Raw genomic sequence first — 26,878 nt, forward strand, 5'->3', positions numbered from 1 at the left:
TGCCTCCGCCTCCCGAGCTGCTGGGATTACAGGCGTGCAACACCATGCCTGGCTTTTAGTTTTTATTTTTATGTGGTGCTGAGGATCAAACCCAGTGCCTCATACGTGCCAGGCAAGTGCTCTACCATTGAGCCACAGCCCCTAGTCCCAAAAGAATAGATTTTGATACTGTCTTAAATTTGGATTGCAGTGTCAACTTGACATTAACTTACATTTAACAAAACTTCCATTTTAGCAAAAAAAAAAAAAAAAAATCCTATCAGATAAAGACCAAAGCAATAACTGTTATGATTAAATCCATCAAGTAAGGCTTATTAAAAGAATGAAATTAGTGAGGGAAAAACTTTTATGGCCATACTAAACGATGGAAAGTAACCTAGACTCAAGGGAAAATATCACAGAAAATGATGAACTGAAAATAGGGTAATGGTAGCTTGGACTCACAGCCTTAATTATAGTGTTCACTATTACCAACACTATAATTCATTAACCTTGCCTCTCAGATTTGGTGGAGGTTCAACTACTTGGTGAACTAAATAGATAATTGAATTAAAAAGATTCCCCATCAGATCTATTTTAAATCTCATTAAATTGGGTTGTTTAACCAGTTTTTGATTAGCCTAATTGTTCAGGTGACTTTTTTTTTTTTTTTTTGTACTGGGGATTGAACCCAGGGGCACTTAACCACTGAGCCACATTCCCAGTCAATTTTTATTTTGAGAGAAGACCTCACTAAGTTGTTGAGGCTGGCTTTAAACTTGTAATCCTCCTGCCTCAGCTTCCTAAGCTGATGGGATTACATGTATGTGCAGCTGTGTCCAGATGTTCAAGTGGCTTTTAAAAACTGACAAAGTTATTAAAATGTACACATTTGCTCAAGGAGAGCAGTAAAGGCCTAGCCACAGAATATAATTTAAGCACATCTCAGAAATATTCCTTCCTTAGGGTATTTGAGATGTCTGGGAAGGTGTTAACAATAAGGAAGGGTGAGAGAGTAAACACAAATCTAGCAAATCTGCCCCTAGAGCAACTCACCTCTCCTGAGGCCTGTGACCGGCTGCCTTTCTGTTTTTCCGGCCCAGTCCCTGCTGCAAGGCCAGTGTCTGAGATCCTCACCGTGGTTGGGGTGGAGCTGGCGGTAGTGACCACAACTGCTGAAGCCACCATGCCCTGGCCAACTTGTTCCAGTGTTTTTCCTGACTCTTTGTTTTCGGCTCCACCCACCTCTGAGGCCAAAGGTGTCTGACCTGTGGCTGTAGAATATGGAGTGAAAGGTACAGGTGTGTCCCCACCTACGGGCTCATCCTGTACCACCAGAGTCCTGCCGTTTTCTTTGGTGTAAGTGGCAAAGCGAATGTTGCGGTTAATTTGGGGAACAAATGTAGATGGTGGCTGCTTGGCTCTCTGATCCAGCCCTGGCTCTCCACTGGCATTACCTCCTTTCCAGGGCCCTCGGCTTGCCTCACCTCCATCGCTCCCATTACTGTCTACTTCACCCCTGTCTCCTTTTAATTTCTTTGATGCAGAGTCACACCCAGAGTCCGAAGCACTTTTCCTCCTCCGGCCATCTTTCCCCTCTATGCTCTCTCTCTTCTTCTTTCCTTTGGAAGATTTTACTGCTTTTAACGTACCCCCCTACAAAACAAAATTCAAAAAAGATTTATTATAAAGAACCTTTCATCCTGTGAAAACCATAATCCATTAGCTCTTTCCCATCTCTAGAAACAGAAAAAGCAGGCAAAGATTGCCAAATTCTGATGCCAGCTCTAAGACTCTTTGTCAAAAAGCTCCAGTCTCCCCATTTATACACACACATTCAAGATAACAGTTACCAGAGGTTAACTCTCTTGGCAAATCTTCTCATACAATAAACTACTTCAAATGGTATTTTATTTTTTATTTTTTGATGGGTTTTATAATTTGTGGAACTTATTTTTACAAAATAAAATGCCAGGCTAGGCTGGAAGCTTATTTGTACACTGATGAAATAACTTGCTTTATCTCTTGGTTTTGACAGAAACTTGTACTTCAAGTATTAACATACAAAATTCCTTCTAACCAAAAGTCACTAAAACCAGTATTTGATTACCAGTATTTATAAATCTATGAGCAAAGGAAAAGTGAAGCTGATAGAGAGGTTTCGATTGCTCACAGACACTACAAAGATTCAACTGATCTCCAGACCTTATTTCAAAGCATTAAACAGAGGAAAGGGGGAAAAAAGCTGGCTACCACAGTCCAAAAGTCAAATCTCTTGTATCTTCTGGTAATGTCAGACTATCTATCTCAGAAAATTTTACTTGCATCTTATTTGAAAGGCCAGACAAGATATGGATTAAAAAAGAAAATACCCATTCTGAGTAAACTCCTTCCCTGAGAAGGATAAGGAGAATGGGGCATGAGGTGCAGCTAACATTCTCTACAGCAATCTTTTTTGTGCATCAAGGACTTATATGAAGAAGGTATTTCAAAAACATGTGCTAAGATGGTTAATAAGCCAGTGAAACATTGTTATCTAGGTATTAATATTTATAAACTTCATTAATTTATTCTTACTGTTCTTAACACTTTGGGCAGTATTATTTGTAGATCTATTTTCTTTCTTGTAATCACTCCTATAGCTTTTCAATGGAAATGTTTTATGAATTTTAAATTTCTTATCTTCTTAATAATAGTTTCAGTACTTTTCCTTTTTGCTGTCTTCCTATCCAGTGTTTCTCCTTTAATTTCCTCTACAAGTCATTCATATATATAAAACAGCCCCCATATATTGGGGGATACTGGGTATTGAACCACTAAGCTACATCCTCATCTCTTTATATTTTTTATTTTGACACAGGGTTTCGCTTAGTTGCCAATACTGGCTTTGAATTTGTGATCCTCCTGCTTCAGCCTCCTAAGCCACTGGGATTACAAGCTTGCACCATTGTACCTAGCTTCCCCTACAAGTCTTTATTTTATTTACTTATTTTTATGTGGTGCCAAGTATCCAACCCAAGTGCCTCACACATGCTAGACAAGCGCTCTACTACCAAACCACAATCCCAGCCCCCGTCCAAGTCTTAAGGCTCAAGATTTACTTCCATTTTCACCCTACTTCTGAATATTATCTGTATTTCTAAATATATAGTATTAAGTAATATAATAATAAGTAACATACTTCTGGCAATATTACCCAAGTTTTTCAAATCATTCATTCAAAAACCGTTTGCTAAACGTTGTTTTCATTTCATCCTCTTTGAGACAGGCTCTTGGTATGTTGCCCAAATTGGGCTAGAACTCTTAATCCTCCTGCCTCATCCTCCCAAGTAGCTGAGATTACAGGCATGCACTACCATGCCCAGCTTAAATTCATCCATTCTCTTTTAAAACTTTATCTTTTCTTCAACCTGGATTACCATCAGTTTTTTATTTTTACTTTCTTCTTAAATTACATGGTAAAGTACAGGTGGCTGAGGCAGAGAATTATTATTTCAAGCCAGCCTCAGCGATTTAGCAAGGCCCTAAGCAACTCAGTAAGACCCTGTCTCTAAATAAAATACAAAAAAGAGCTGGGGATGTGACTCAATAGTTAAATGCCTCTGGGCTCAATCCCTGGTACCAAATAAATAAATAAAAAGGGTAAACTTGAGGATGGGCATTTTTTGTCCTTTATTTTATTTCTGGTAATGGGACTTGAACCCAGGACACTTTACCTCTGAGTTACATCCCTAGCCCTACTTATGTTTTGATAGAGTTTCACTAAAATCCTGAAGCTGGTCTCAAACCTGTGATTCTCTTGCCTCAGCCTCTGAAATCTGAGATTATAGGCTTGTGCCACTGAGCTTAGCTGACATCTTTCTTTTCTTTCTTGCTTATTCTCTTATACTCACTGTTAAAGGAGATGAGGCAATCACAGATCTTTAAGAAGGGTTACTGGAAAACCTGGCAAACTGTAATTGAACTTGGCTAGCCAAGAATGTAAGTCAAGTTGGGCACAGTGGCACATACCTGAGCATGCAGCTCAGGAGGCTGAGGCAGAAGGATTCCAAGTTCAAAGCCAGCCTAAGTAACTTAGTTAGGCCCTAAGCAACTCAGTGAGACCCTGTCTCTAAATAAAACATGAAAAAGGACTGCGGATGTGGCTCAGTGGTTAAGTGCCCCTGGGTTCAATCCCTGATACTGGGGAAAAAACAAACAAACAAAAGAATATGTCACATCATGGCAAAGCCAAAAAGGAAAAATCAAAATTTACTGCTAAAAACCACACTTCCACTTCTAACTCATGTAGTCAACTTGAAGAACCTGGCTCACAGCAACCATTCCCAAAATAACTTATAATGAACTACTCACATGCAAGAAAGTAACCTAGGACACTGAGTATAGTACTTTTCAGTTATACTGGGCTAGCTGAATACTATTTGGCATACAACAGGTGCTTAATGAATGAGTGAAATAATGGACTAAAAATAGAGCCCAATGCAACATCAAAGTAACAGGTTTTTCAGCCATGTAAACACAGTCAAGGGACTTAACCTATTCCTGATTAATATAATACATAAATAAGAAGCTATTAAATTTAATACTGATTCTTCCTTTCTTAGTCTGATCTTTTTCTTTTTAAATCAAGTCAAGAATAACTATATAAAAAAGATGATGAAGGACTATATACTCAGCAAGAAAGCAATATTTATAGAGGTGATAAGATACTATGAGGCATGTGTGGACAGTTTATTTACTGAAGAATACTCACACAGGATTCCTTATTGGTTCAGGTAGAGATTTATAATGCACTTATTTACTTATTTTTGGCTATAATAATTCTGAATGAACCAAGTGTTGGCTTAGTCTATAATTATAGAATAATCCACTGTGTGCTAAGCACTGAACTAGGCACCTGTTCGTTTGATTCTACTTGGGAATATATGAGCATGTATGAGGTCCTGAGTTCAATCTCCAGTACAATAACACACACAAATTTTTTTTTTACTATGTATATCTATTAACTTAGCAATTGCAAAGCAAGGAATTTATTCCAATAAATTATAAATGTGAAAGGATGTTCAAGTATGTTCACTGTGTTGTCATTTGTATTAGTGAAAATACTGGCAATGATTTAAATGTCCTCCAATTTTAGATTAAATTAGTTATGATATATTCATCTTTTGGAATAGCATACATCTATTGTGGCCCATGCCTCTAATTCCAGCAAGTTGAGAGACTAAGGCAGAAGAATTCTAAGTTCAAGGCCAGTCTCAGCAACTTAGCGAGATCCTGTCTCAAGATAAAAAAAGACTCTGTTGGAGCTCAGTGCCACCTAATAGGAAAAAAGAGGATGTAGCTTTTCTTCCATATCTAGTTACTGGTAAGGTCATGATTATTACTACCATTTATTGCAGTAACTACTATCTCTTTCAAATATACTTAAGAAAATATAAAAGAAAGTTAGGACTTAAGACTTTACAACAACTATAGAACAAGGCAAATTGAAAGGGTTTACTCAAACTAGGTCTCTTTCTTGACACCATCCCCCTTACCAAGACAGTCCATCTGAACAACCCAAGGGGCACCCATGTAAAAGGAAACTACATAACAAGAAAATGAAAGCTCATGAGTCTTCTCAGAGACTCAGTTGTTTACTGTACCTCATTTTGAGGCGTTGTGTTATCCATCAGCATCACATGGATGAGTCTGGGATCTACTGACTTGATCTCACCACTCTATGATAGCAACAGGATAGCAGAACATATGGGAAAAGGGTAGGGGAGAGAGATTATTTAATGCCTTATTCACCAAGACTTAACATTTTCCTAATCTATGTAAGTATCTCTTTATTGCTTCTATTCCCTTACTAGAAGAAAGCTCCATGAGAGAAGGGATATTTACTGTCTCAATCACTGCTATAGTAAGGATATCTGAAACACGGTGTGGAATATGGTGAGCATTAATATATTTGTTAAGTTCATGAATAAAAGGAACAATTGAGTTTAATGCTCAAGTATGTCTTTTAGGGATTTTAATTTGAAATATTCCATATCAAAAACATTCCTATTCAGTGTATTATGAAATCAAAAATCTTCAGAACCAACAATCATTACAAAAATCATTATATAGGGCTGGGGATGTAGCTCAGTGATAGAGCATATTTGAGACCCTGGGATTAATTCCCAGTACCACAAACAAAACAAAACAAAACAAAAAACCCCAAACCCACAAAAACCAAAACAACAAAAAACACCCAAAACAAACAAACCTACTTTACTACTAAAGAATACAAACTTTAGGAGAGGGAGTACTTTGACATAAAACATCAAATTTACTGTGTAGGGCTGGGGATATAGCTCAGTTGTAGAGCACTTGCCTAGCATGTATGAGGTCCTGAGTTCAATTCCCAGTACAACAACACACACACACAAAATTTTTTTACTATGTATATCTTTTAACTTAGCAATTACAAACCAAGGAATTTATTCTAATAAATCATAAATGTGAAAGGATGTTCAAGTATGTTCACTGTGTAATCATTTGTATTAGTGAAAATACTGGCAAAGATTTAAATGTCCTTCAATTTTAGATTAAACTAGCTACGATATATTCATTTTTTGGAACAGCACACATCTATTTTAAAGGAATAAGTCAGCTGGGCACAGTGGCACATGTCTCTAATTCCAGCAAGTTGAGAGACTAAGGCAGAAGAATTCCAAGTTCAAGGCCAGCCTCAGCAACTTAGCGAGATCATATCTCAAGATAAAAATTTTAAAAGGCCCAGAATATATAGCTCAGTGAAAAGAACTGCTGGGTTCAATCCCCAGTACCATAAAGGAAAAAAAAAAATTCACATCTCTATATTCACAAATAAAGATTAAAAATGCTTGTTATAAACCAAGTATAGTGGCACATATTTGTAATCCCAAAAACTCAGGAGACTGAGGCAGGAGGATTGCAAGTTTGAGGCCAACCTTTGCAATTTAGCAAGACACTATCTCAAAGTAAAAAAAAAAAAAAAAAAAAAAAAAAGCTGGAGATATAGCTCAGCGGTAAAGTGCCCCTGGGTTTAGTCCCCAGTATCAGGAAAAAAAAAAAAAAAATGGAGGTTATATACAATTAAGTAAATAAGATACACTATATAACCTACAGAAATACATATATAGAAAATATTTGGAAGCATATGGAATATAGCTTAATGGGAGAGCACTTGTCTAGCATGTGTGAGGCACTGGGTTCTATCCTCAGCACCACATAAAAATAAATAAACAAAATAAAGGTATCGTGCTCATCCATCTACAACTAAAAATAAATAAACAAAAAATAAAAAGAATATGGAATATATACCAAACTGTTAATGGTGGTTGCCACTGAGTGACATTTACGTAGGGGAAAGGTTGGCTTTCATTATCTAGTTTATGTATGTATGTTTTGTGAAATTTTTAAATGAAGATTTATTTAACTTTAAAAAAAATTAAATAAAGAAATAAATAACAACTACAACCAAAAAAAAAAAAATTAAAAAAAAAAAAGAAACACTCAACTACTGTTTCTCCTAAATAATTCTGCAGGTATCTCTTAGGTGTTAGGTTCTTTTCTGTTCATTAAAAGCAATTTTTTTCAGCATCTAGAATATAGTGGCAAAAGTAATACAGAAGCCAATGCTAACTAATTGGTCTTTAATACAAACTGTTATGAATATGGTAAATATTACCACCTTACAACTGCATATTGTTTTACAGATTTCAAAGCACTTTCAAATATATTATTTCAGTCTTCAAAACAGTATTGTGAGGTAAGTGGGGTTTTACACAATTACTTCTAACTTAAAGATGAGAACAGTGGGATGATAAAGTTGCACACCCCTTCTAAGGGTCATACAATCATTAAATGATAAGAGCCAGGGATAAAGTATTCACATTCTTTACACCATGCTCTGTAAGGGGACTGATAGAATTTAGATGGAATTAACACAGCCTCACCTCAGTTATAGACACATCCATAAGACGGGTGATGGAGTCCTGATGGCTTACGACACCATAGATCCACCCTTCTTCCCCCTCTGGCTGGTACACTTTGACCCTGTGACCTTGAACACTGTAGGGACCTAAAAAAGAGATCAGTCAGAACTATATTTTTGGCTAAGCTATGTTTCATAACTGTTTCTGAAAGCAAAAGGAAAATTACATGATGTAAATACTTGGCACTTTCAAATATCTGCCCCTTGACAGAGCTAACAAAGTAGCAATTCTAGATTTACCACACTTGGCATTGAGTCTTTTTGAGATGTTGGGACAGAACCCTTGTCCTCATACATCCTAGGGAAGCACTCCGATATTGAGCAACATCCCTAGCCCCTATATTCAACAATTTAATAATTGTAATATACAAAGGGAAAGAAACTTACAAATTAAATAACAACAACAACAACAAGTAATATGGAAATTTACTCATATACCTGACATGTACATGAAAAAAGTAGGAGACCACTAAGTTGAATGTACTCTTTTTCTTTTTTATTTGTGCTGCAGAGGATCAAACCAGAGCCTTGTACATGCTAGGCAAGTACTCTGCCACTAAGCTAAATCCCCAGTCCCATTGGATGTGCTATTAGGATAAATGACCACTGGAATGATACATAATCATTAACATTCTGCTATCTGACTTTCAAAAACACTGAGAGTTCAATTTATGAGGTTTCTAGCCTCTGCACTAATAATAGTCTGAACAAATATAGCACCTGTCTTCCTAAGAATGCAGAGATATTACTTTATCAACAGGTAATGTTACCCTGCAATTTCGCTGGTCTTCCCAAGGACATTTTCTCTCTCCCACATATCATTGTACATTTGAGACTATATAGCTAAAGCATTACTAATTTTAGATTATTTTCTTAGAGCTATAATTAAGTTTCCTTAATTTCTCTGTATATACTCACATATCACCACCTCTCATTTTTTCCACTCAATTTTCTTCTGTTACTAATTTTTCCTCACATTCTTTCTTCCTCTATATCATTCCTTGTTTATTAAACATCATTTTATCCTGATATCTTTATTTTCTCCATTAGGTCAGTATTCTTAACTTTACCTGTTTAGATTTATTTGACAAAAATAGAACCAAGGACACTACTTCACTAAAAATAATGATTATCATAAGGCCCAGAAATGAAGGTGAGTGAATGCATGACATGAAAGGAAGGATAAATGAAGTAGTTTACCCTTCGTGTAGACTCTTGAGGCAAAACCGGTATCTGAACTTGAAAGCTAATAATTCTTCTTTCTGTTTTTGTTTGTTTGTTACTAAGGATCAAACCCAGGGGCTATGGCATGTTAGGCAAAAGCACTCTACCACTGAACTACACCCTATGTTCATTTATTTATACTTAAAGCATACTATTCATGAGAATAAGTCTGTGGATGCATTTGCACTCTAAGTTATATGTTGGTGTTAAGAGTCTTTAGCTTTTTCTTTTTGGTAATGAGGATTGAACGCAGGAGTGCTTCATTTCTGAGCTACATCCCCAGACCTTTCTATTTTTTATTTTGCGACAGAATCTTACTAGGTTACTGAGGGTTTCACTAAATTGCTGAGATAGGCCTGTAACTTGTGATCCTGCCTCAGCTGTCCAAGTTGCCCAAATTAGTGGTGTAAGCCACTACACCCAGCTAGTCCTAGTTTTTTTAGAAACCTGCAGATAGTAAATTCAAAAAAAGCAAAGAGTCAGCTCTAGGCACAATGGCACATGTGTGTAATTTCAGCAACTCAGGAGGCTGAGTCAGGAGGATTGCAAGGCCCTAAACAACTTAGTGAGTCTGCCTCAAAATAAAAAATTTAAAAAAAGGGCTAGGGATGTGGCTCAGTGGTTAAGCACCCTTGGGTGTATTTAAAAAAAAAAAATAGGTAAAGATTTCCTAGCTACTGGCTAGATCATTAGTGCCTTAACATTGTTTCTAGTGCATGTTTTTAAATAAATATTTCTAGTGTCCTTAATAAATATTTTAAAAATGGGGAAAAAAAACTAAGCTTACAACAAAACTATGTTTTATGAAAAGTACAATGAAAACAATGGGGGGCTGGAGTTGTAGCTTAGCAGTGGAGCGCATGCAAGGTACTGGGTTTGATTTCCAGCACCACAAAAAATAAAATAAAATAAAGGTCCATCAACAACTAAAAAAATATTAAAAAAAAAAAAAAAAAGAGAGAGAGAGAGAGAAAACAATGGTCTGGGAGAGATCCTATTTTTCTAGTTTATTTGGAGATTTAGCTAATCGGAGATACTTTTGTCTCTACTCACAAAAAGAGGATGAGGACAAATGTTTAAAGCTACATGATGTCCCATTATATCATTCAAAACTGACAATTCACCTGATTCAGAGTTCAGGGACAGAAGACTACCTGTTCTTACCTCGGCTGAATATCTCTTGTAGCTTTTGGTCACTGATCAAAGCATTAACTGTTTCTCTCAGAGCAGTATGTTCTAAAAGAATCTGGTTTTGGCTATCTGTTCCCATCTGGTAAAGATAAAACAACTGAATGTTAAAATAAATAGAAATAACATCTAACTAAATGAGAAAAACACATACCAAGGAGTTCTATATCAACACTTGCTAAAAATGCCTTAAGAATTCTAGTCTCACAAGAATCTCTGCAAGAATTAAAAATGCTAGTATAAATGAGGCTTAGAAAATATTACATATTATATCTTTCTACATGCAGGACATGATATTTCCTAAGCCTAAATTTATATATGTTTCTGTATACGACATCATACTCAAGGTTCAGAGAAATCATAGAGAAAAGAAATATATTTAAGTCAGGGTTTCACATACTTATTTGACCACAAAACATTTTACTCCATATAAACCTTTTTGCTTATTTTGGTGTTTATCCAACATTTCCTGAATGCCATTCTCATATAAACTCTGGGATTATAAAGATGAATAAAGCAAGACTGCTGAGAGTGAGGTCTCATGAGGACTATATAACAAAAAGAAATATACATTAATATACATAAAACAGTTAGGAAACACTGTTCCTGGCTTTCTTGATAAGAATAAAACTCTTAGAAGTCTCTCAGATTTTAACCTTCAGATAGCAACCCTTACAAGTGAGAATTAAACAGTACTTTGTTAAATTCTGAAACCCAAACTCAGAAGCTAGTTTGTTTCAACTATTTAACTTATCCCATTTTTTTTTTTTATAACCAAAGATATACCAAAAGCTCTTCAACACTTCACACTGCATGGAACCACTTCCTCCCCACTTCCATGCCACTAAGGTATGCATAGGGCCCCTAGGACTCATACTACAGAAGCAACCAACTCAATGAAGCCACCTCTTCTGAAGGGACCCTCAGAATTGTGGTCTTAAGTCTTCAATGGCTTTAGTGTGGAGCAGGTTATACAGAAAAGGAAAGAAGCCTCAGTACTTTGCAAGGAAGCAGAGAAACTTTAAAAGGCACAGGGGAATTTATTGAAGGAAATCAAAGAAACACTAAGAAAAAGGGAAACACCAGTATTTGTATCAACAAAGAAATTAGCAAGGAGAAAAATAATAGGGTCAAGACCAGAGTTAAGTGTAAAGTACCTGGAACAGATGCAACCCATTAGCATCTGATAGGAAACGAAGTTCTCGATCCAGAAGGTATTCAACTGGCACCACAGAACCCAAACCCAGTTTATCTACTAGGGGAGTGAAAGTCTGTGAAGCACAATGACAAGACACTGATTAGAACCTGGAAATGAAAACCAATAACAATTCAATAAATCCCTACTTCAGAAAAAGTATCCATTATTATATTATTTTTATATTTTCACCCTAGTAAATACAGATTAACTAAAGTTTAAGTCCTTGGAAACATTTCTAGCCTAGCATCTGTCCCTCAAATAATGATAGGAAGCAAACTAAAGTAGAAAACTTTGCTCAATACTCTTTTATTATGATCATTATTATCCAAAGTACATGTATGAAGACACAAATTGGTGTGGATATACTTTGTGTACAACCAGAGATATGAAAAATTGCGCTCTATATGTGTAACAAGAATTGTAATGCATTCCACTGCCATATAAAAATAAAAATTAAAAAAATACTTTTATTTATGGCTAAAAAGGACAATTGAGATTAAAAATTCCTCATTTTCCTTAGGGATCTGACTAATCTTGTCAGCCTTCAAGAGGACTAAATTTCAGTAAATGCCCAGAATACCAGGGCTGGGGTTGTAGCTCAGTGGTAGAGCACTTGCCTCACATACATACATGCATGGGTTTAATCCTCGGCACCACATAAAAATAAATAAAATAAAGATATTGTGTCCATCTACAACTAATTATATATATATATATATATATATATATATATATATATATATATAGTTATAGTTATAGTTATAGTTATAGTTATACCATTAGTCCAGAATTCCTGAAATCTTCATGAAGTTTCTAAAAATAATTACTGGTATAAACATGCACAGGTACACTCTTACTACTATTTCATAAATAAATAGTCTAAAAAAGATATGCCAATGGGCTGGGGATGTGGCTCAAGCGGTAGCGCGCTCGCCTGGCATGCGTGCGGCCCGGGTTCGATCCTCAGCACCACATACCAACAAAGATGTTGTGTCCGCCGAGAACTAAAAAATAAATATTAAAAATTCTCTCTCTCTCTCCTCTCTCACTCTCTCTTAAAAAAAAAAAAAAAAAAAAAAAAAAAAAAAAAAAAAGATATGCCAAGACTCCATATCCATTTATAATAGACCTTCCCCTAAAAGTGAAATTGGAAAGTAGCCTTAAAAACAAATGAATCCAGGGGCTGGGGCTAGGGCTCAGTGGTAGAGCACTTGCCTAGCAGGTGAGAGGCACTGGGTTTGATCTTCAACACCACATAAAAATAAATAAAATAAAAATATTGTGTCCAACTACAACTAAAAAATAAATATTAAAATACAAAATAGGGCTGGGGATATAAATAAAATAAAAATATTGTGTCCAACTACAACTAAAAAATAAATATTAAAATACAAAATAGGGCTGGGGATGTAGCTCAGTGGTTGAGTGCCCCTGAGTTCAATCCCCAGTACCAAAAAACAAAAACAAAACAGGTATTTTCACCATACCTGAAAAGGCCAGGTATGGTGGAACATGCCTATAATCCCAGTGATTTAGGAGGCTGAGGCAGGAAGGCTGCAAGTTTAAGACTAGCCTCTCAACTTAGTGAGACCCTGTGTCAAAATTTAAAAAAAGGCCTGGGGATGTAGTTCAGTGGCTAAGTGCTCCTGGGTTCAATCCCTGGTAACAAAAAATAAATAATGAAAAGAGCTGGGGATGTGGCTCAGTAGTAGAGTGCTTGCCTAGTATGTGTGAAGCTCTGGGTTCAAACCCCAACACAGCAAAACAAAAACAAAACAGTCAATCTTCAGTACTGCAAAAATAACAACAAATGAAAAAATGCTGGCAAGGATATGGGGAAATGCATACATTCTTAGTGGGACTGCAAACTGCCAACTAGTACAACCATTTTGCAAAGCAGGATGGAGATTCCTCAAAAGACTAGGAATGGACCCATCATATAACCCATTCTATTCCACTCCTTGGTATTTATCCAAAAGAACTAAAATCAGCATACTATAGCAATACAGGCATATTAATGTTTATATCAGCACAATTCACAATAGCCAAGTTATGGAACCAGCTGGATGTCCATCAACAGATGAATGGATAAAGAAAATGTGGTATATGTACATAATGGAATTTTACTCAGCCATAAAGAAATAAGCCAGACTCAGAAAGCAATGGGTCAAAATATTTTCTCTCATATGAGAATGCTAGTGCAAAATAAGGGAAGAAAAGGTGGAGGGTGGGGAGAAACTCCATGAAAACAGAAGGAAGATCAATGGAATAGAAGGAGGTTGAGAGGAAAGGAAGAGGGATAGGAAAAAGGAGGAAATGAAGAATGAAATTGGCCAAATTATGCTATGTACATATATAAATACTCCATTGTGAATTCTCCCTTTATAAATACCTATTAAGCACCAATTTAAAACACAATAATCCAGGCAAAGTGGCAAAAAATGAAACTTAGCAACTCAGCAAGTCCCTAAGCAACTTAGTGAAATCCTGTCTAAAAATAAAATATAAAAAAGGGCTGGGGATGTGGCTTAGTGATAAAGTATCTCTGGGTTCAATCCCCAGTACCAAAGAAACAAAAACAGGTATGAGGGTACACGTCTGTAATCCCAGTGACAGGATAACAAATTCCAGGCCAGCCTCAGCAACTTGGCAAAACCCTGTCTCAAAATAAAAAAATATAAAGGGCTGGGGATGTAGCTTAGTGGTTAGGTGCCCTGGGTTCAATCCCCAGTATTAAAACAAAAACAAACAAACCAAAAAAAAAAAAAAAAAAAAAAAAACCCAAAAAAAACCCCAACAAAATAAACCAATAAGTAAATAGAAGGAAGACAAATAGAAAAAGGAAGGGGGAATGAGGGGAAGGAGAAGAGAGGGAAAAGGGAAGTACCAAGGACTGAAATAAAGATAATTATATTCCATGTATGTATGATCATGTCAAAATAAACCCCAATATTATGTATAACTATAATGCACTAATAAAAACATAAAAAAGAAAAAGCTAGGGATGTGTTCAGTTGTACAACATTTGCCTAGCATGTGCTAGGCCCTGGGTTTAATACCCAGCACCCCCTGACACATACAAAAGAAAAAGACAATTTAGTAAGGAATAATATGCATAATCAATAAGTCAAATAATATTTGCTTTGAATATTATTTATTCAATTTGATTAGCCACAGGAGAATTAGGATTTTTTAAAAATTGCCATTTATCTAACAGGATAGATAAAAACAAATGGATACTCTCAGAATTTTATAATACTATTTCATTTCATTTCAAAAAACAAAACAATTACAAAACACTTTTTGAGGATTACACTATTTCAAATCTTGCTATGAGAAAAGACTAAAGGTGAAAAAATTATTTAGAGATAAACAGTATCAAATATTATCTAACAGAGTGTTTTGGAGAACACAGAAGAAAAAAGCTCTCTCTTAATTTTTATGTTAGGAAAGCTCAAATATGTTCCTACCCAATAGGGGCCACTCAGGGACCAAGGGTATATATAGCTCAGTGAAATCACTTGCCTAACAAGTACCCTGGCAGACCTGAGGTAGTAGCAGGATTTGGGGGCTACAGGTATGGCTCATTAGTAGAGATCTTGGCTAGCATGAGTTAGACTCTGGAATTAAGCCCTAGGACCAAATAAAAAAATAATAACAAAAACTACTCACCAGGGCTGGCCACTGTGCAATTGAGACTCGAGTGCCCTGCAAAAGGACTGGGTCATTCCGGGGTGCCCATACAAGTGACCCTTCCAGCAAAAGCACAATAACTTCTTCAGCATGAACTTTAACCCAGGAGTGTTGCTTCCAGTTACAGCCATCAAATTCTACAAAGATCTGCAAGAAAAAATAAAAAGTAGCTTGGAAGATACATTTGACGAAATCCCATACTGTAACACATAAACAAAACAACTTTGAACAAGTGACTGGGAAAAATAACTTTTTTAAAGTTATTTTAAAGGGCACCAATAAAAATTAAGTTACAGCAGGGTGTGGTAGTGCACGCCTGTAATCCTAGCAGCTTGGGAGGCTGAAGCAGGAAAATCGCAGGTTCAAAGCCAGCCTTAGCAAAAGGAACTTAGTGAGACTCTGTCTCTAAATATAATACAAAAAGGGATGGGGATGTGGCTCAGTGATCAGGTGTTCCTGAATTCAATCCATAGCACCAAAAAAAAAAAAAAAAAAAAAAAAAAAGATGTTACTTCAAAGCCAGGAAGCTAGTTTCAGCCTCATTCTAAAACAGGTGTACAGAGTTAAAAGGGGCATGAGTTATACACACAATTCTTTAGTAATTTCTGGTCATGTCCCTACTGAAACTTGCAATTTTCATTTACCAATTCATATCTACACACATTAGCTGGGGGCTTACTATGTGTAAAGTACTGTGCTAGGTTCAGGAATGCTGAGATGAATCTCACACACTTCCTAGTCTCCAAGTGCTCATAGTCTAATAGAAAGAGAACTTTTTAGTACTTCTACTAAAGATGACTGAGAAATTATTTTATTAGTTTTTTGAATAGGTGATGTATGTATACAAATGTATGGTACAAATTTCAAAAGGATAGGCAATGAAAGAAAAAGAAGTTGTCTTCCCACACCCACCTGTGGATTTATTAAGTGTTACTGCCAGCAATAATCTCTAAATGCTAGCCAAGGTGTGCGGTAGTCACAATGTTTTGCTTCCTTCCTGAATAGATGTATACTCTACTTCTCAAGATATGTTTAATTGATACTGTGAAGAGTTCTTGGAAGTGATTTGTAGCAAATGAAAGTACATTTTTCTTTTTTTAATATTTATTTTTTAGTTATAGGTGGACACAATATCTTTATTTTATTTTATGTGGTGCTGAGGATCAAACCCAGTGCCTTAAGCATGCTAGGCAAGTGCTCTACCTCTGAGCCACAACCCCAGCCTGAGACTACATTTTTCTAATTACTTCTGAATGTAATTAAACACAGTATGAAGAGCAAGACATACACATGTAGGCATCACTATATAAAATAGATATGTCCAGTGCCAAACATGGTAACAAATGAAGGGCTAGAGATTTATTTATCTCCTGATTCACCTTTAAAGAATTTTAGATGGCTTTTGGGAAATACATGCACTAAAATGATGAAAGATAAATTTAAAAATTACAGCCAAGAAAATGACAATGGGAAGTCACTATCAAAGTGGAAAAACTTTATCATGCAGAAAAGATCAATACAATTGCTACAACTGAGTGACATATTTGGTTCTGAGCTTCCCAAATACCAATGTGAAAAAGGAGACAAGCTCAGTTGCAAGCCAAGTTATTCAAAAAGAAATCATTCAAAAAGCAATTATTCAGGGGAGCAAAGCTATTTCAACTACTTGGCTCTGTAAGAAATTTCTCACATGAAATTTCCTATGGTAACACTGAGTGATTCAGAATAATATCAGAATCCCTGCAGATATGGATCCCAACTGGCAACTTGGAGTTACCAAAGAGGATCTGCAAGTATTAGGAGCACCAAGCATTGCCTGTAGATGGATAATACTAGAGGTCTTGTATGTCTATGTATTAGCAGTTTTCATTTTTTTCTTTTTCTTTCTTTCCTTTTTTTTTTTTTTTTTTTGCTGGTTGTGGAAGCAGTGGTATACACAAACACATCTGCAATCCCAGCAATTCAGGAATCTGAGGCTGAAGGATCACAAATTTCAGGCCAGTCTCAGCAACTTATTGAGATTGTATCTCAAAATAAAAAATAAAACAGACTGGGGATGTAGTTTGGTGTTAAAGTGCTCTTGGGTTCAATCCCCAGTACTGGAAACAAAAACAAAAACAAGGACAGCAATGGAGATTCAACTCAGGGGCTCTCAACCACAGAAACATCCCCATCCCTCCTCCCCTTTTCATTGCAACTAAATTCATTGTCCAGGCTAGCGTGGAACTCGTGATCCACCTGCCCTAACCTCCTGGCTGGCTAAGGAATATACAACCACAGTGGGCAAAAATTCAACCAACGTTTTTTTTCTTTTGCTTTCAATGCTGGGGATCAAACCCAGGGCCTCACACATAATAGGCAAGTGCTCACCAATGAGCTATAGCCTCAGTCCTCCATTTAAAATATATGTAGATAGCCAGGTGTAGTGGCGCATGGCTGTGGTCCCAGAGGCTCAGGAGGTGGACGCAGGAGGATCCCGCATTCACAGCCAGCCTCAGCAAAAGTGAGGTGCTAAGCAACTCAGTGAGACCCTGTCTTTAAATAAAAGAATAAAATACAAAATAGGCTGGGGATGTGGCTGAGTGGTCAAGTGCCCCTGAGTTCAATTTCCAGCACAAAAATAAATAAATAAATAAATGTGATATAATAAAATTTAAATCCATTAAAATGGTTATGAAAATATTGTGTACTTCCCCATAATAAAAAATGGAATTTTTTTTTACTCTATTCATAATAGCTTTGTGTGTGTGTGGTGTGCTGGGGATTGAAATACCCAGGGCCTTGTGCATGCAAGGCAAGCACTCTACCAACTAATCTGTATCCTCAGCCCTCATAATAGCTTTTGTGGTATGTTCTCATGCAACTAACATAAAAATTATAAAGTTATGAGAAATTCATGATATTTATAATACTTGAAAATGTAGAATGATAGCTCAGTAGCCTAGCTTTTAATCAATTTCTTCAGATACCTTGTAAATTGAAGTATATTAATGAAAAGATCAAAAGTTAAATTCATTATATAAAATAGTAGTTTTATTATTTATTGTACACCAAGTAAGTTTCCTATCTACTTAAAAAAAATAATGGGGAAGCACGACTCAGGGGAAGGCTGATTTTTCAGAGAAAGAGAACACTGAACTGGACATGAACATGCTCACTCGTATATACACATATATATTCTAGGGGAATAAGGCATAGTACCTACCTTCAAATAGCTAACAGTCAATTGGAAAGAGAGAAATATTCAAACTTATATTTATGTGCACATTCAGATTCAGACACTCAGAAAGGTAGTAGAAGCATATTATATAAAGCTTAGGGCTTATGCACAGGAGACATGGATGAGTCTTAGTGCCATGCTTTACTAACTGCAAAACTTGGGCAACTTACTATTCCCTCATCATATCTTGGCTTAGTTTTCCTCACTTGTGATAAGACACTGTCTTATCTTACCTAATAGACTGTTGTGAAAATTAAATAAAACAGATTCAAATGCACTTTAGTCAACTATAAAGCTCTTTTGGGGCAATAATATGACATAAGATAAATAAAAATAAAGTATGGTGGGCTTTAGAGGTAAAGAAATCATTTCAGGTATGCAGAGGGACTGGTAGGGTTTGAGGCCAACCAAAGCCTTGGTAAAGTTCTAGGATAGCCAGGAACTACATAGCACTGTGGCGGGGAAATAAAATTTAAAAAAAATTAGGAGTTGATATGGAAAATACCTGAATACTGAGATAAAAACTGAGGCCATGGGTTAGGGCACAATCACACATGCGTGTAACCTCTGCTACTCAGGAGGCAGGAGAATCACAAATTCAAGGTTAGCCTGGGAAATTTAGCCAGACTATCTCAAAAAAGGGAAGGTGCTGGACTTGGTGACTCAGGCCTGTAATCTCAGGGGCTCAGGAGGCTGAGGAAGGAGGATTGCAAGTTTAAAGCCAGCCTCAGCAATTTAGCTAGATCTTGTCAAAATAAAAAATAAATAAGGGCTGGGAATGCAGCTACGTAGTTATATGCCCCTGGGTACAATCCCCAGTACCAAAAAAAAAAAAAAAAAGGGCTATAGTTCTGTGGTAGAGCACCCCTGGACTCAATCCCCAGTACTGCAAAACAAACAACACAAACTAAAAACTGGGACTACAGTTAGATACAATGACACAAGCCTGTGGCCCCAGATATGAAAGAGTCTGAAGCAGAATAATTGTTTGAGCCCAAGAGCTTGGCAACATAGCAAGATCCCATCTCTTTAAAAACAAAAACAATTCAGTGTAATAAAACTATGCTATGTACACATATGAATATATCACAATAAATTTCAGCTTTATGTGTATCTGTAATGCACTAATTTAAAAAAAACTATAAATAAATAGAAGAAAGACAAGTAGTATAGAGGAAAGGGAACAAGGGAGTGAGGAAGGAAGAGTAAAGGAAGTACTGGGGACTGAATGGAGCAAATTATATACCATACTTGTATTAATCATGTCAAAATAAACCCCAATATCATTTATAACTATAATGCACAAATAAAAAATATTTTTAAAAAATTGTGAGTGTGGAAGCCAATACAACTGCAATTAAAAGGTTAAGCATTTGTGGGCTGGGTGGGGCAGGGCAGAGCAGGTGTTCTTATGTGATCTAGAGTGGGGATAGACAAAGATGGAAGTGACTCAGGTTTGTAAGAATCCATGAGCCTTATTACAAAGCTTGGTGGTTGGCCTACATAGAAGGGAGAATTTAAAAATGACGTGGTGGCACACACCTGTAATCCCAGTGGCTGGGGAGGCTGAGACAGGAGGATCAGAAGTTCTAGACCAGCCTCAGAAATTCAGCAAGGCCCTAAGCAATTTAGTGAGACCCTGTCTCAAAAAATAAGAGGTCTGAGGATGTAGCTTAGTGGTAAAGTGCCCCTGGGTTTAACCCCCAGTGCAAAAAAATAATTAATTAATTTAAAAATTAAATGAAATTTTTAAAAAAATGACTTGGATTTTTGAACCAGAGACTAGATGAAGACAAACTGATGGCAGGAGGTAGCAACTGCTGGAGGACAGAAAAGAACTTGAAAAGCCACGCAAAGGAGCATAGACTATTCAGTGCCTAGGCTGGATCTAACCTTGAGGGACAATGATATTTTTCAGGCATCACTCAGAAAACCAGAGGTTGAGGCTCTATAGTAACTGACAGGTAGGTGTCATTCTGGAGTTCTAATCTATCAACCACTTTAAAACTCAACATAGAATCCACGTAAGGTGGCAGATACCTATAATCCCAGTCCCTCCGAAGACAGAAGAGGCAGGAGGAATGCAAATAAAAGTCCAGCCTTGGGACCTTGGAGACACCCTGTCTCAAAAAATAAACTGGGAACAGCGGCACATAACTATAATCCAAGGGCTCAGTGGTTAAGAGCTCCTGGGTTCAATTCCTAGTACCATTTTTCAATTCCAGCCAGGTATGGTAGTACACATCTATAATCCCAGCAACTCAGGCAGCTTAGGTAGGAGGCTAGCAAGTTCAAAGTCAGCCTCAGCAACTCAGCAAGACCCTGCTCAAAAACAAACAAAAAAACCACATAGAACTTAAACACAGAATTCTATCATGACATATGAAAACATCAGGAAATGTTTCACTTAATTTGAAAGCAATTATCTCAAACTGCCTGGACAAAGGATGTGGAATAAGGGTTTATTAAAAACTGACAATAACCATGTACTATACATTATGGGATCAAGCAATTGCTCTAGGATAATGATAAGAATCTGTTTTGTGAACAATGTGGACCATGGATACTTGTAAACATGTAAGTAAGACTGATTTCTGGCTCTCTAGTATTATACCTTTCTTCCCAGTTAAAGAAATAAAAGGAGTTGGAAAACAGAAGGTAAAGAAACATTTTAAATTAAAGCAAATAGAACACAAACCCTCAAAATGGTAGAAGGTTAGGATACAGGACAAGTAGAAAGGATATAAAATAATGTTCAGCCAGAGATGACCAGGGAGATGGATAATAGAATAGGACAAACACAGTTTGAGATGATTTTTACAAGTCTGAATAAAAGTAGCAAATAGTACTATACATACGATAGAACCCAAGGATTAGGCGTGAAGTATTTCATGAGTTAAGGTGAGTTAGTATTAAAACTCGTGCTTTCAAATTTCCCTTTAAGGTCTATATGTGATTTATATTAATTTTATCAACATTGAAATAAAGCTGTGCCTATACTCCTATCCCCCTATGCTTGGGATGGAACCCAAAGCCTCAAGCATGCTAGGCAAGTACTCTACAACTGAGCCTCATCCCAGCCTTTTTTTTTTTAATCAAATAAATTACCTTTATTTTTGATAAAATCTGGAATTAGTAATCTGAGCAATATAGGACTTCATGTTTGTCATGTAGCCATGAGTTTGGATTCTGGCTTTCCACAAGGTCATTCTTACTACCGTTAGTAAGATTATTTATTTATTCACTCACTCAATAAAAACAGAATGCCCCTTATATGTGTGCACTTGCCAAGCCTAAGAATATCAAGGCAAATAAGGTAGCATATGCGCCAAGAGGGACTCACCCCAAATGAGTTAAGAGAGGTACAGAAATTCTTACAAAGCTATGTAATCAAAAGCAGTAATAAAGATCTAAACTGCCATTAGGCTAGACTGACATCTGTCTTGGGCAACTCAAAACAGTTTCACAGAAGAGGTAGGAGTATGCTAGCAAGTCTTAAAGGACAAGCTGTATTCTTCTAGCAGAGAAGGAGGGAAAGATTTTCCAGCACAGACAAAGGCAGAGAAACATAAAAGATAGTTTGTTCTGGGAGAAAAGGAAGGTGGCTAGTAAGTAAGCTGTAAAAGGGCTCTGTAGTACACTAATGGATAACAAACTGAAATTTGTTGGCACCCTCAGAAAGCTGAGGCAGGAGGATCACAAATTCGAGGCCAGTCTGGGCAACTCAGTAAGACCCTATCTTGAAATACAAAATAACAAGGGCTGGGGATGTAGCTCAGTGGTAGATCATCCCAGGTTCAATCCACAGTATGGTGGGGGAAGGGGGGAAGGGGGTAGGGGGGGAGGGAGGAAGGGGGAGGGGGGAGGAGGGGAAGGAGGGGGAGGGGGAGGAGGAGGAGGAGGAGGAGAAACTTGTTGGCAAAAGTTTCTTATTTGGTCATCAATGTTTTTCTGTTTTGTTTTTAAAGTGCATTTTAACATCTTTAGGCAATTTCTACACTCTCTACCAACTGTCAGTCCCACTACACCTTTTGGTCTGTCACTCAATTCTTTGTGAGTCACTGGAGGTCTCTGAGTATATGATGCCCATTATAGAGCTTGAAAGAGCCACTGATGGTTTCACTGATGGTTTTAAAATTATGGGAAAAAATATTTTATGAAGATAATGCCACCTGGGGAATAAACTTCTCAACCCTCAGTTTAAATAGGAAATCAAAATGAAATTACAAAGCAATTCATAATTAAACGAATGAATTAAAAAAATACAACCAATACTATGGAATAAATAACACAGAGTTTTCAAAAATTACATCTATTGAGCCAGAGTAATAAAGCACTTGCCTAACATGTGTGAGGCCCTGGGTTCAACCCCCAGTGCTGAAAAGAGAGAGGAGGAAGGCGGGGGAGGGAAGGAGGTGGTGCAGGGGAGAGAGAGACAGAGAGAGAGAGAGGGAGAGGGAGAGAGATATCAATTGATTGATTTGTCTAACAAACTAACATAAAAAGATTTTCAAGATACTTGGAGAAAAAAGCAAGTTGCAGACTATCCGGGTTGAGGAAATTATAGGGAAGAGGAGGATTGGAATGGAATGGTTAACAGTATTTCAGGCCTTATTTCTTTTCCTCTTTAACCTGTGTATTATATATTAGTTATATAATTAACTTTTTTTTTAAGGATGAAATTAGTGAGGCATGGTGATGCAGGCCTGTAATCACAGCAGCTCAGATGCTAAGGCAAGAGATCTCAAGTTTAAAGCCAGCCTCAGCAATTTAGCGAGGCTTATAGAGACCCTGTCTCAAAAAAAAAAAAAAAAAAAAAAGGCTGGGATGTGGCTCAGCTGTTAAGTGTCCCTGAGTCAATCCCTGGTACAAAAAAAAAAAAAAAAAAAAAAAGAAAGAAAGAGACTAAATAAAACTATAGGAATGAAAAGTATATTTGAGAAATTAAGAGATAAAAACAACAGTATTAGCAATGATTGTCAGAGGATAAGGCAATGGAGATGAACTTTTGAGGTTTCTAACTTCTCCAATTTTCTTAAAAAAAAAAAAAAAGCTAAAAAAAGCATGAACTGTTACAAATGATTTTCAAAATCTGTGGGATATCTTGACAACCAAAATGGGGAATGATACATGTCTAGAATATTATTATTTTCAATAATATTTATTCTCTTTAGAGTGCCTTTGGTAAAGCACTTTCTACCAAACTATCCCAATTACCCCTCTTCTTTGCCCCTGCCTATTTTCTAACAGCCTAAAGAAATTAAAAGTAAAGTAGCTAGGTATAGTAGTGATAATCTGAATAAAAATTCAAACATGTATAGCGATTTAGAGGCTGTGGAATCATAAAGATCTGGATTTACATCTCAACTCCTCCATTACCTGTGTAGCCTAAAGTAAGTTACATTAGCTTTTTTTTTTTTTTTTTTTTGGTACTGGGGATTGAATCCAGGGGTGCTTAAGCACTGAGCCACATCCCCAGTCCTTTTTATTTTGAAACAGGATCTTGCCAAGTTAGGGTTAGGGCCTCACTAAATTGCTGAGGCTGGCTGTGAACTTGTGATCCTCCTGCTTCAGCCTCCTGAGCAGCTGGGATTACAGCTGTGTGCCAGCATGACCTGGCTACATTAGACTCTTTGAGCCTCACCTCCTTTGCCTATAAATAGAGACAATAAGGACCTCAAAAGATGTCTATAGGGATTACATAAATAAAGCTGTTAAATGCCTAGCAGAACATAGGCCCCTGATAAAAATACTCATTCCTTAAACAAATTGACAGTATTAGTAAGGATATAAATTGGTATAACTTAAAAAATAATTCTATGAAATAATCCATAAAAAGACCTTACTCACAAAAACATTCATCATCACCTTATTAAGAAAGCCTAAAATCTGAAATAACTTCAATATTTAATGAAAGAGAAAGTTAAATCACTGAGCCAAAAAATACATTCATAAGATTTTTGGTTTTTGCTTTTTCGAATGTCGTACGTTGCAATGGGCTGGCCTTGAATTTCTGGGCACTAGCATTATCCTGCCTTAGAATCCTGAGTATCCACTATGCTCAGCCACAAGATATATTTTTTGGTACTGGGGATTGAATCCAGGGGCGTTTTACCACTGAATTACATCACTAGCCTCTTTTTTATATATTTTTTTTTTTAAACAGGATTTCACCAGTTTACTGAGACTGGCCTCCAATTTGTGATCATCCTGCTTTAGCCTCCCAAGTTGCTGGAATTACAGGTGTGCACCACCATGCCTGAAGCCATAAGATATTCTTACAGAGCATTTATTGTTTTACTTTCATGAAAGCAATATAATATTTGTGAAAAATTGAGAAAAACACCAAGAAAGTTAAAATCACCATAAACTAAGTTTTTGATAATAAAAATAATTGCCACATTAAATGAAAAGCAAATATCTAAATTAAAAAATGCAGTATGAGGGGCTGGGGATGTGGCTCAAGCAGTAGGGTGCTCGCCTGGCATGCATAGGGCGCTGGGTTCAATCCTCAGCACCACATAAAAAAATAAATAAAATAAAGATATTGTGTCCACCGAAAAATAAAAATAAAATATTTTAAAAAATCTCTCTTTAAAAAAAAATGCAGTATGAATTCAACTATATTTTTTCTAAAATTAAAAAAAAAGATTGAAGGAGGACCTAGTCACTGACCTAACCAACTCCATTTTGTCCTTTTCTAACTCCAGTTGCCTTTTATACATTTTTCCTTCTGAGGCCCTTTCTTCTACAGTTACACCTTGGATTCCAGGAATTATAGTCTTGTTGATAAGCACCTACAAGATGAGGAATAGAAACCATCCCCAAGCTACAGCAAGCCTCCCAGAAACAGATCACCCTAAAATGAGTCTGCACCCCTGAGGAGCAATCATCCCAGGATGCAAATCAAATCACCCCATCAAGCATTGATGAGAAAGATCAGTCAGACCAGGAATAACCAAGAAAAACCAATTATACCATCAATATAAATGCCTCAGGCATTCAAGCCCCCCAAACTTGCCTTTCTTCCCTTTTTCTATAAAACCTCAGGTGCAGCCACACAGCTTAAAAACTCTTTTCTTGCCTTTCATCTCTGCTGTTTTTTTGATTACCAGTCACATTGGGAAAGGTTGCAAAGCATGGTCTGTTGGAATCACCTGGGATGGAGCCTTCACCAAGGACTTCAGAAATAAGATTAGATCATATATCAAAATATAAACAGTAGTTCCTAATAGGTTGTGAGACTACAGGGTCTAGTTTCCCCCCCCCCTTCTTCATAATATTGTTAAAATGATTTCTACCCTTTGTGGGTCTGGGGTTGTGGCTTAGTGGTAGAGTGTTTGCCTAGCATGTATAAGGTACTGGGTTGGTTCAATCCTCAGCACCACATAAAGAAATAAAGTTAAAAAAGAAAAGACTTATACATTTTGTATAATAGGCAGGTATTACTTTAGAATCAGAAATATAAAATATCAAATGCTTCCAATCTAAGAAAACAATCCAGATGTAAATCACAAAAAACAAGAGACAATGTAGCTTGGGTTGGAGTCCCAAACCTGCTCCAATAACACCAAGACAAAATTAGTTGCTAAGTCTATATATTAATAAAAGTATGTAAAAGGAAAAAAAAAAAAGGACTAATTACAAATACCTTATTTTCAGGGCCATGGTGTAGAATTCCATAAAAAATCAGAAGTGAATGTAAACTGAATATAGGCTTCTAAATATTTTATTTTTTTAGATAGGGTGGTCAGAGAAGGCCTTATAAAATAGTAATAGAAAAATTCAGGTGTTCTCTGTCTTCCAGGAACTTTCAATCTATATAAGAAATAAGCAAGCTATTTCTCTTGCTATACAGCTACAACAATAAAAACTAAAATAATAGTCCAAAAGTGTGCTAAAGGAGCAAAGAATAAAAACAATATGGTGAGGACTCAGAAAGACTTTATAGAGGCAGCAGCTCCTAAAATGGACAGACTGGAAGGATGGGCAGGGTTTCTTCCTCTTCGTGGGATTTCAGTGGATGACTACATTAAAAGCAAATGGTAAAGCAATGGAAGCCCAAAAGTACTAGGAAAGTGGAGAATCACCAAATTAGGGCTGCTGCTGTAAATATCCTTTTTGCCACACCCAATTTTCCCTCCCCTGACTCTTTGCACACCAAGGATACTTCTTATCTATAATTTGTCTCGAGTAGAACAGGTGTGAGCTCTCATGCAGGTCTCTGTATAGATATATCTCCCACTGAAAATTAATAACTCTGCATATGGATTTTTGATTTAGTCTCCAGAGGGTTTGGTTAGTGAGTCTGTCCCCTAGAGCCTTATTACTTCCACAGACACACAGACACACACACAGACACACACACAGA

The 26,878-nt window shown here is 36.7% G+C and overlaps 1 protein-coding gene across 2 annotated transcripts in view; it reads right to left on the reverse strand.

The window, feature by feature from the left end:
* Positions 1-26,878, reverse strand: part of KDM3B (lysine demethylase 3B) — a 78,646-nt gene that overhangs the window by 44,233 nt on the left and 7,535 nt on the right. Inside the window, exons 2-7 of one of the 2 annotated variants that reach the window (XM_081309385.1) lie at positions 15,267-15,434; positions 11,554-11,667; positions 10,373-10,478; positions 7,947-8,071; positions 5,625-5,699; positions 1,036-1,635 (exon numbers count right to left, since the gene is read on the reverse strand). In XM_081309385.1, coding sequence (XP_081165511.1) covers positions 1,036-1,635; positions 5,625-5,699; positions 7,947-8,071; positions 10,373-10,478; positions 11,554-11,667; positions 15,267-15,434 — 1,188 coding nt within the window. The remainder of the gene's footprint in view (positions 1-1,035; positions 1,636-5,624; positions 5,700-7,946; positions 8,072-10,372; positions 10,479-11,553; positions 11,668-15,266; positions 15,435-26,878) is intronic. The other variant, XM_081309386.1, reaches the window with a different exon arrangement.

Source organism: Spermophilus citellus (assembly GCF_964194105.1).
Source record: "Spermophilus citellus genome assembly, chromosome: 1".
NCBI lineage: Eukaryota > Metazoa > Chordata > Mammalia > Rodentia > Sciuridae > Spermophilus > Spermophilus citellus.